At 39.4% G+C, this 11,685-nt stretch overlaps 1 protein-coding gene across 1 annotated transcript in view; it reads right to left on the reverse strand.

Annotated features, from left to right (window-relative positions):
- Positions 1 to 11,213: 11,213 nt before the first annotated feature.
- Positions 11,214 to 11,685, reverse strand: part of LOC123241842 (gametogenetin-like) — a 7,231-nt gene continuing 6,759 nt past the window's right edge. The window contains exon 6 of the mRNA XM_044669363.1: positions 11,214 to 11,682. Within this exon, the coding sequence (XP_044525298.1) occupies positions 11,214 to 11,682 (469 nt within the window). The remainder of the gene's footprint in view (positions 11,683 to 11,685) is intronic.

Genomic DNA, 11,685 nt, shown 5'->3' on the forward strand with positions numbered 1-11,685 from the left:
AATTTTTAAAGGAGAAATTAAATGAACCTCAGGAGGAAATAGATAGCAAAACTCTACTAGTGAGAGAGCTCAATTTCACCCTTTCATAATAAATGATAAATCAAAGCAAAAAATAAACAAGAAGTAAAGGAAGTGAATGAAATCCTGGAAAAGTTACAACTAATAGATCTCTGGAAAGAATTGAATGAGAATAGAAAGGAATATTCCTTCTTTTTAGCCACTGATTCCTACACAAAAATTGATCATGTAATTAGGGCTTAAAAATTTTACAACCAAATTTAGAAAAGCAGAAATAATAAATGCATCCTTTTCAGATCATAACTCAATAAAAATTATAATCAAGAAAGCTCTACAGAAATACAAATCAAAAACTAATTGGAAATTAAATAATCTAATGCTAAAAAAGGGGGGTAGGTCAAAGAACAAATTAAAGGAACAATCAATAATTGTATTCATGAGAATGACAATGAAAAGACAACATATGAAAATTTGTGGAATTCAGCCAGAGCAGTACTTGGGCGAAATTTTGTGTCTCTAAATGCTTATATCAATAAAATAGAGAAAATGCAGATCAATGAATTGGGCATGCAACTAAAAAAAACCTAAAAAAAGAACAAATTTAAAATCCTCATTTAAAGACTAAATTGGAAATCCTATAGGAGTTCAGGCTCTTTTGGTTGCTTGGGGTCTTTGGGGCTACAGTTAGAGTCCATACTAAAACAATGAAGATGATAACTATTTTCTTCTTTTCTTTGTTATTAATTTTTGGGTTTGTAGCTTTTGCTTCTAAGCCTTCGCCTGACTATGGGGGGTTGAGTTTGGTTGCTAGTGGTGGGTTAGGTTGTACAATTCTTGTTAGTTTAGAAATACTTTTTTGGATTGATAGTCTTGTTAGTTTATTTGGGGGGCATGCTGGTGATTTTTGGTTATATTGCTGCTATGGCTACAGAAGAGTATCCAGAAACTTGACTGGGGAACATTGTGACTTTTAGTGTATTATTATTTGCTTTGTTGGTAGAGTTAGTTTGGTATTCATGTCTGGTAAAGTTGGGGTAAGCACGGCTGTGGAGTTATTTGATTCTATAGGGGGGTTTTGTACAGTTCAAGATTTTAGGGTTTTTTTGTTGAATGGTTGTGGCAAATGGGCTTTAGCGCTGCTAGGGTGGATTTTGTTTATTACTATTTCTGTTGTGTTGGAAGTAGTTTTGTGCACATAGGTTAAATGAGTATTAGAATGAAAGGAATAGAAACTATAAATGAAAAGTATATTTTGATTAAGCCTTTTCAAGTGAAGGTAATTGAAGAAGATGCCACAGTGTGGAGATTGGCTTGGCCTTTGGGTCCTGCTTTTTCATATCAGTTTAGATCAATTAGTATGGTAGCAATACATTGGCCTAGACTTAAATGTATTAGAAACGAACCTCAATGTATAATGTGAGTGAAGTACCCTAACAAATTTGAGAAGTTGTGAGTATGGCTTGTTAAGTTAATAAATTTGTTGGTTAAGGTCTGGGGATTTTGGTTACGTATGAGTTTGCTCTTACAACAATGACCAATATTGAAGTGTTTTGCATGGCAATAAAAATGAATTTTTTTAAAAAGAAAGAAAGGTATGTAAGGATGGGAGATGGGACAAAAAGAGCCTTGCAGGTATAAAGGAATAGCCAGTTCATATGTCCCTAGGACCCCATCTCTTGACTTCTGTATGATAACAAGGAGAAACACAGGAAGAAAGGTGAGAAAAATCAATATTTTCTTTCTGGTCACTTGTTCAATAGAATTCCCAATAGCTAATAATTTCTCAGAACTTGAGATACTCTCTTCTAGCAGTTCCAAATTTCATTTCTGCTCCAGAATCAGAATCTCTTCCACAGATTTAGGTCCCTCCCTGGTTTCTCACCTCTTTGGGACTCTGCCAGGTCTCCCTTGGACTTGGGGGCAGAGGGAGAGAATTTTTCTCCTTTCATTATTCCCTTGCAGCAGAGACAGTCCAAGAAAGAGTTGGCAGAATTATAAAGAAAAGTGCTCAAGAAAATAGAATAGATTCTTTTTCAGTCTATCAAGTGGAGAGGCTTCCCCTTTAATCAGGAATTATCTTTTACATGACCTCAGTCAAGAAAACAAGAAACTAAACAGGAGTAGCTGCATTTCTCATATCCTTAAGTAAGGGGCTACAGCACATGTCCCAAAGAAAAGGGCCAAAGTGAATGCCCACTTCAATGGTGGATGCCTCCAGTTCATTCCCATTACAATTTTAAGTTTTAATATTTTTGATTGTGGCTACACTAAAACACAATTCTCATTCATAATATTGTTACTACAGTTGCTAATTGCCTCTTGACAATTAGATGGTACAATGGATAGAACTGGGGCTAGTCAAGAAGAGCCGAGTTCAAATTCAGTCTTAGATACTTACTAGCTGTGTAATCCTGGACAAGTCACTTGATCCCTGGATCAACTGGAAAATTAAGATAATAATAGCACTTGCCTCACAGGGTTGTGGTGAGGATAAATGAAATAATCTGTAAAACACTTAGCACAGTGTCTGGAACATAGTAAGTGCTTTGAGAATTTTTATTTTCTCTTTCCTTCTTCCTGGAGTTTTGTCTAATTGTTAAAGAAAATCCACTGATGTTGGCTAGGTAAAATAAGCCTGTAACAGCCCCATGAGGCTCTCATAGCCCTAATTCAAACAGTGTTGGGTCCACAAAGGAGTAGCTATTACTGCTCCCATGGTTCTAGGAAGCAATTATCCTCCTAAAAACTAGCTCATGATTCCCTACTGGTGTGTTTCCCCTTAATAATCAGCCAATAGACTAAGATCTTTAGGAAAGGCATTTATTCAAATACACAACTGGAACAGTAATTACAAATAATTTCTCTCTAAATCCAGGGCACACTTCTCCCCAGAACACTCAGAGTCCAGCGGGGAAAGAGTGGAAACCCAAAATACAATGGCACTGAGACATAGGGCCAAGAGAACTCACAACTCTGGAACCAAAGGGCCTTGATCTCTTTCCTAAAGATCCTCATAGTTTACCATGATTCACTCTTCTGTTCAACTAAGCTGACACACAAAATTCACTCTTTAGGTGGGCTGGTTCTTTTCAGGCATAAGGGCTCTGGGACCTCAGCTAGGTTTTGCTTTACTGCCTCATCACAATGCTGTTCTGTTTCTAGATATTTTCTTGGAGATTATTGGACAGTGGCTTGGGACAGGGCTGGACAGGCAAGTTTGCCACTGTATTGCAGCTCAGTTCTAAAAGGTTGATTCCCTAGTCTCTATTCTTGATAGGCAACTGTAGCATTTTTTTCTACTTTCAGGCACTAACTGGGCTGAAACTTTTTAGCAGTTTTACCACCCTCTTTTCAGCTTTAGTACTATATAGCCCTTTCAGCTAGGGCTATGGGGTTTAGCTTAGATTAAGCAGATGGTTCTTGCCTTCAATTCGGTTGGGAGTCTCTGATCTGAAGTATTCATCACTTCTGGGCAGAAGATGGGAGACTTGTTTCTCCTTTTCAACAAATCTTTTTTGTTCCAAAGTCCCTTCCCCTTATAAACAATTCACATAGGGGAATCATTATTTTTTTAATCTTCCATAAACCATTCAAATTCTTATGTAGATATGTGACTAGGACACTTCAAATGAATGGAGTCCATACTTGCTGACTTCCTAATTTTCAAGTTCTACCTTTCTAGGTGAGGAATACTTACTTTGCATCTCCAGGCTTTCCTCTTGATTTTTTTAATCCCATTTCCCTCTTCTCCCTTTTTTTTTTTTTTTCTAAATTCTTACCTTCAGTCTTAGAATTGATACGATAAGTAATGGTTCCAAGGCAGAAAAGTAAAAAGGACTGGGTAATAGGGGTTAAGTGACTTGCTCAGGATTATATAGCCAGGAAGTGTCTGAGGTCAGGTTTGAACCCAGGACCTCCCATATCCAGGCCTGACTCTCTACTGAGCCACCTAGCTACCCCTTTCCCTTTTATTTTTTGATGCCTCTGTCTCTCTGCCTTTTCAGACTTGGCTTTTGCTGATTTCTCACTTGGATACCCTATATTACTTAATAGTTACAAAGTACTTACACATTATCTCAAGTATTTCTTACAACTCTGTTAAATACCTAGTGTAAATATTATTATTCCAATTTTATAGATAAAGAAACTAAGTCTTAGGAATTTGAAAACAAATTAAGTCTTAGGAATTTGAAAACCCCAGAGGCCTCTCCTCAAAGGCTCTATGCCAGTGATGAGCAACCTTCTGAGCTTGGTGTGTCAAAATTCCCCCAAAAAACCGAGCATTACTCGGGTGATGTGTCACTTCGAGAAAAAAATGATAATTTTGCGATATTTATAATTTAAATAACAAAATGTATAATTGTAATATATAACTGTATTTAATAAACCAAAATAGGTAAATTAATATAGGTAGAATTGTCATCTATAGTGCACAGAGTGTCTACACTACACTACAGCAAATGTTTCATCCTTGGCATGCAGTCCCATACTTCTCTGTATGCAGCTGTATGGGGCCGATGTCATAAAAAATGGCCACACTTCAGTGCTGACATGTGTGTCATAGGTTTGCTGTCACTGTTCTATACTGTTTACAATTTGTGGAAATGACAGTAACAGTGACTAGGGGAAAGAGTCTGACCAGGATACATTTTTCCAGGCATCTCTACTTGATTCTATACCAAATGACGTGGCATTATGATAGTTACTCCACTAAACTGAGTCTGAGGAGGAGACTTCAGGATAATCAGAGGCACCTCTCTAGGCTATAAAAACTGAGGCCCCTATCTTGGGCATAAATCCTGCACATGAGTCAACACCACCTTTGTCCTGAAAGAAGCCCCTAAATCTTACAAATTACTCCAAGGTTGTTCCCTGTTATCTTATCAGTACTAAGTCCAAAGTCCTGATAAACAAAAGCTGTGTACATAACATTCCAAATGGACATTGAGTATCTCTGGTTATATGAATTATAGTACCTCTACTCACTTTGAATTTTCCAAAAATGAAAAACTACTTAACTTAAAGTCTTTTCTCTGTTCAATAAACTTAGCTTTGCCTAGGTTCTGGCACAAATGTCATAATTCTCTAAGTAAATAAAAATAACTGTTATAGAAACTGTTTTTCTCCTTAATTATTTTTCCAGGGTTGACAAACTACATTAATAATTCCATAGGCTTATCATATATCCAGGGTTATCTAAAAGGCATAGTTAACACATTGGTTAATAATCAATATCCAAAAGGTTCCAGAAGGTTGGGCCCAGGGTAAGAAAAAGGGAATCTAATAAGATAAATATAAAGTCTTACACTTAAGTTAAAAGAAATCAATTTCACGATTTCATGGGGAAACAACAGTTAAACAGAAATTTGTCTGAAAAATATATGACGTTTTAGTTGACTGAAAGTTCAAAATCATTCAACAGAATGACATGGAAGCAAAAACAAAAAATAGTGCTATCCTAAGTTTCTAGATGATAATCATCTAGAGCCGAAAGGTATCTTTAAGATCATCTAGTCCAACCCTTCTCCCCACTTCCTAACATTTTATAAATAAGAAAACTAATAAAACATTAGAAGAAAAGTAGGGAAGAATACTTTCCTGGTCTTTGTTATATACTCTATTGTGTTCAGAGTACCACATTTGAGGAAAGATGAACAAACTGGAAAGTATTGAAAACAGAGGTTTTTACCCAAGGGTTTACAATGGATGGATTTTAGGGGATCTGTGAGCCCAAATAGGAAAAAGAAAGTCTTTGTTTTCACTAATCTCTAATTGGAATTTATAAATTTCATTATAAATATAGGCAATGAGCATCATTCTGAGTAGTTCATTTGCTTTACTGGATTGCTCAAAGTGGCCCATGATACACAAAAAAGGTTAAAAAACCCTAATCTAGAGAAGGGTAACCAGAATAGTTGCCTCAACATCATGACATGTGAATCCCAGTTGAAGGAATTAGGAAGATGTTTTACCTGGAGAGGAAAAGATTTAGGTAGAAGCATGAGAGTTGACTTCAACTATTTGAAAGGTTGTCATGGGGATATCTACAGAAGGCAAACTATTGCTTCCTTTCCTCTCATTAGACAGAGTAGGTAGTCCTGCACTTTTTCGTTTCTGCTTCACTGTCATCATGCCTCCCCCACTCCACCCCACCCCCCCCAATAAATTCATCTTCGGGAAATTCATTGTCACAGAGATTGCTTCAGTATTGGTACTCACAACTCATCTATTCTCTCAGTTTCCTCTGTCCCTCTGGATTGGAAACTTGGAAAGAGGAGCATATAATTCTCAAGTTTCCCTCTAAAAAGAGTCCAAAAACTCAGAAAAGGCTTCATTTCCCACCAGCTGCACAGCTTGGTTTCCTATCATTGCTCTGAATGAATACTGTTTGTACCTGCATTTCAGTTTCCTTTTCTGTCTTCCCCCATTAGATTGTAAGCTTCTTGAAGGCAGAAACTGGCTTTCTTTTTCCATTTCCTCAGTTCTTAAAAGAGTGGTTGGCACAGGTTGGACACTTACTGTTTATTGTATTTTATTATATTGTACTGTTAGACATTTGGCTCTGGCCCACCTGGTTCTCTATGGAGAACCCAAAGAGATGGTTTCACAGGATTTAGTATCATAGAATTCAGTTGGAAGTATTATCTAGTTCAATTCCTTCATTTATTTGTTTTTAGTTTTTAGTAAAGGGCAAGTTTGTTTTTCTTTAAATCATACTAGGACAGTACAACAGGACTAGTTGGTACAAAACATTCTCTTTTTTCATTACACCAAAAAAAATCTGTGACACTCTCCCATCAGTACATGTAGAGAGTCCAGAGAAAAAGTGAGTTCATACTTAAAGAGTTATTGGGACTGGGGGAGGAATTAGAAGGAGAAGTAACTCATGGCTCATAGTTGCTAGAAGTCTTTTCTTTTAGTAGAGGTACTCATGAAATTCCCCCAGTGTGGTTTAACCCCTTCACTATATAGATGAGGAAACTTATGCTGAGCCAGTCAATAAACATTTACTAAGTACCTAATATGTGCCAGGCATTTTGCTAAGCACTGGGGATACAAATACCCTCCCCCCCTAAAAAAAGACAATTCCTACCTTCCAGGAGCTTGCAATCAATCTGAGGGAAAACAAAACACACAAAAAAAGAAGTTGAAAATCCAGGGGAGGGGGAAATGATGGAGAAGTGGGTCAAGTCAGAGAAGACCCAAGATATGCAGCCAGGTGAGAAATAAGATATTTCTGTTAAGATTTTCCTTAAATGGAAGTTTGGAGTCTATGGTCCTGTTTACTGAGAGAGGCAGGAGGTAGTGATGAAATGGAGTACCAAGGCTGATGATATCTTTCATGATGATGAAGTTATCCCCAAAATGAGCTTCCTGGGGCATGTAATGCAGGGTTTCTTGCATTGCAATATTACCCTAGGCAATCCTGTCAGTTATCAGAATGGAATTCTGGGGCAGCAGGTGCCAGATGCCAGGTGCTAACCGGCAGTTGGGCTGTGACTATATAAAGCCCTGCAAACCCAACCTTGGGGTTCTTTTTCTCCTTGACCTCACCCAGACACTTTGCTATCCCTGACCTTTCCCCTTGGGGCCCCTGATCAGGAAGGGTGGTAGGGAGGAGAATCGTGGGCAGTAACTTAGATAGTGTAGCCTAGATGTTAGGGCCATCTCTAGAGCAATTCAACAACATCATCGGGTGTACCTAGCTGATCAATAACACCAAGCCAGAGCCTAGTCATCTCTGGCTGGGGACTGATTGCCTTCAGCCGGTCAAGACCCTTTGGGTCTTGGCCAGCACCTGCTAGTTGCCCCTAGCAACAGCTTAGCAAACCTAAGCCCTCTTACCTTAGTTTTCCCTGTCCAGTTCGAATAAACCCCTTAGCCTTAATCTGTGAATTCCTGTGATTATTCTAACACCATCTAACATCACTAAGGAGACTAAGGGGAGGACAGTTTTGAGAAGTGAGGGGTTACTGTGAAATGAAAGCTAAGCCTCCATTGTTGCCAGGAAGTTGAGCCACGGTTTCGTGCTGGGCTCTGCTCTCACCCAATAGGGAGTCAGTTACCTCAGCAGGGAGGGGCCACCAACCCAACATCTTAAAGGAGCCTGCAGCTAGCAGTGGTAACTCACTGGCAGTTTCAGCTGAGGCTGTTCCCCTCTGATAACATCAACTCCAACCTCCAGCTAGTTTAATTACTGACTCCTAAGCCCCCAGTGACCCCTCGTTACCATCTCCTCTTGTCCCTTTATTACAGGCATGATGAGAGAAAACCCAAGGTAGTACAGTTCGAAAAGGTTTACTCATATAAAGATACAAATTATACAAAGTAGTTGTACAAAGTGTACAAGTGAACAAAGTAGAGCTCGAATTCTTTCAGAGAGCGAAAGATGATCTATCAGGTCTCTTCTAACTATTGTAAGGGTTAAATTAGGAGTTTGACAAAATAAGAGAGCAGCTTTTAACAATTTTAGTTTTAATGAGAGGTAGTAAAAGGAGGAAAATATAGGAAAAAGATAGAGAGAGAAATTGCCTTACTACCCTATAACTGCCATTAGAGAAAGTCCAGCTGATCACCCTTTGGCTCAGCTCACCAGGCAGAATCAGTCTATCTATCTATCTATCTATCTATCTATCTATCTATCTATCTATCTCAACCACCAACTAATCACCAACCCACACCACCAGCAACCAAACTCCAATCCAAAAAAGGTCAAGAAGCAACTCTTGGGCCTCAAGCTGGTCTTTTATATCCCCTTCTTACCTTACTTCCTGTCTCTCTGGTTTCTACTTCCTTTCACTGTGGGCTGGTATATCTTTACACATCTCTATGGTAAAAGGACCTCCAGGACCCCAGTTAAATTAGAGAAAGGGATTAAGAATTCCTTTTTATACTGTGAATGCAATGAACCTTTCAGGTTCCTCTTAGACTTAGGCCCTATACTCCTGCTCCATTTTTTATTATAGATTTATTTTGGTTACAAAATTAGCAGTTCAGAGTAAGACAGAATGTTTACTCAAATTAAGAATTGCTATGATATCTCAGAACTAGGTCTACCCAGTCTAGCAGTGGCCTCCAGAGAAATCAAGGAATAGATGCATTTTATTAATTATAAAGAGATTTAATTTTACTAATTACATGCAATGACAAATTTCCACATAAGTTTTCCAAAGTTATATGATTCAAATGGTCTCCCTTCCTCCCTTCCCTCTCAGCTCCTGGAACTAACAGGCAATTTGATATGGGTTACACATGTATTATCATACAGAACATGTTGTTAATTTTTTATAAGAGAATAAGCATATTAAACCCAAACCCTAAAATAACCCAAATAAAGTGAAAAATCATATACTTTGATCTGCATTCTGACTTCAATGATTCTTTCTCTGGAGGTGGACAGCATTCTTTGCCCAAACTTTCAGAATTGTCCTGGATTATTATATTGCTGAGAATAGTTAAGTCTGTCACAGTTGATCATAAGGAATAGATACTCATGAAAGAACAGGATTGTTTCCCATGACAATAAATGAGGAAATAAATACCTATTTTCACTTTGCTTATTGAAGAGTCATGCTTTCATTTTTTAAAAATCTTAGTTATTTTTTTAAATCTTCTAGACTCTGAGGTTTAGAAAATGCAAAACTGATGAAATTATGGTTAAATTCACTCAGTGAACCTGGACATTTTTACTCTACAAAGAGCATAACATTCCTTTTGAAAATGGAGGAATTGGGCAGGTAGGTGGCTCAGTGGATTGAGAGCCAGACTTTAAAGAGACTGGAGGACACTTCCTAGCTGTATGACTGGGCAAATCACAGCCTTTATTGCCTAGCCCCTTCTACTTTTCTGCCTTGAAATCATTGCAGATTCTAATACAGAAGGTATGGGTTTTAAAAAAAATAAAATGAAGGAAGCTATTTTGGGGGTTTGACAGATTATATTAATCAAAAAAGTATAGATTCTTAGAGCTAGAAATACCCTTAGAAGCCAATTGATCCAACTTCTTCCACAGATGAATCCATGCTTCTAGTGTGGCACAAAGAACATTAAAACTGGAAATCAGATCAGAATTCTAGTTCCAACTTTAATGCCAATTATTTACTTGACATCGGATAAACTCGGTTGTTTATAAAATGAAGGTGCTGGTTTACATGTTCTCTTGGGTCTTTTTAGGTTAAAGATTCTCTGAACATCACTGAGAAGTGAACTTTGGCTTGAAGAACTTCTGCCTGAATACTTCTGATTTCAGTAGAGGCTCAAGGAACTCAGTTTAATATAAATTTATGGTTTAGCTCACTCACTCACTTATCACTCTGATTGCTAACAAATCATCAATCCCTGAACTTCCATTCTTTTACACACTGGTATTTTTAAAATATTCATATTGCAAACATATAGATTAGTCTCAGCCCTAATTTTCCTGAGGGATATTTTTAGTAACTGTGTTCCAGCATTCTTCCAAACATCATACAGAAGTTTCAGATGACTTTCCTGTTTGTAAGCATATTTTTCTGCAATGATTCTGTTGTTTTTTCAGTCTTTAAGAAAATTCTAGAAGCAAACTGAAAAGAAAAGGTGAATTTGGGATTGTTTACTGAATTAAGCCTTTCTTTACAAATGGGTTTAGCTCTGGTTTTCCTTTGGATAGCCATTTCCCTAGTGTGCTGTGTGTGTTTTAATATTCTATTTATACAGAGAGAGTAGTGGCTAAGTGAATAGAGCACTCACTGGGCATGGAAATCAGGAAGACTCATGTTCAAGAATTCAAATCCAGGCTTAGACACTCTGGGACTCTGGGCAAGTCATTAAAACCTGTTCTCAGTTTCCTCATCTGTAAAATGAGTTGGAGAAGGAAACAGCAAAACACTCCAGTATCTTTGCCAAGAAAACCCCAAATGGGTCATGAAGAGAGAAGAGAAAAATGACCTTGACCCAGGACAGAACCTCGTAAAGACAGCCACAGATAATGGATTTCCCCTCAAATTATGTAAGCCCCGAGTTCACTAGAGGCCCCGGAATGAGTCTGGCTATTGCCTCCTCAGATGGGCTCACTCTTTTCCGCGTTACTTTCATTACTCTGAACGACCTCATGCTTTTCGTTCGCTTCTCTCTTCTACCAAAACAAAGCTTAGTAAGCCTGTCTTTCTCCTCAAAACCGTAGTTTTAGAGAGCGCAAAGAAGAGTGCTGCGCATGCTCAGAGCCTGGGGGCGGGGCCGCCAATTTCTTCCAACAGCCTGCGGCTCGGGGGTTCCTGGGCTCCTCGTGCGCGCGCCCGCCTACTTGCCAGCGCTGGGAGTGGGGGGAGGTGAGGTTGAGGCGCGCGGCCGTTGACGGCGGGCGCCATTTTGGACTGGGTGTCAGGGCGGCTCAGGCGCACTGAGAGGGCAGAGAACCTCGGCTGTGGCCGCGGCTCTCTGACGGGACTTTCGGGGCTTCGGCCTGACCGCCAGGGCTGGGAGATTCGGGGGGAGTGTGAAAAGAGCCCAGGGCTTACATCGGAGGGTCGGAAGGGTGGGGCGCGGAAGGGGCTGCGGGGAGGGCCCCGGGGGCCGCCGCGGAAAGGCGGAGCAGCCTGAGCAGCCGCGCCAGAACCTCGGGCTCGGATGCGGGCGGAGCGCGGGGGGCCGAGGCGGCCGGTGTGTGGAGAGAGGGCCCCCGCGGGCCTG

This window comes from Gracilinanus agilis, chromosome 3 (genome assembly GCF_016433145.1).
Source record: "Gracilinanus agilis isolate LMUSP501 chromosome 3, AgileGrace, whole genome shotgun sequence".
Classification (NCBI taxonomy): Eukaryota; Metazoa; Chordata; class Mammalia; order Didelphimorphia; family Didelphidae; genus Gracilinanus; species Gracilinanus agilis.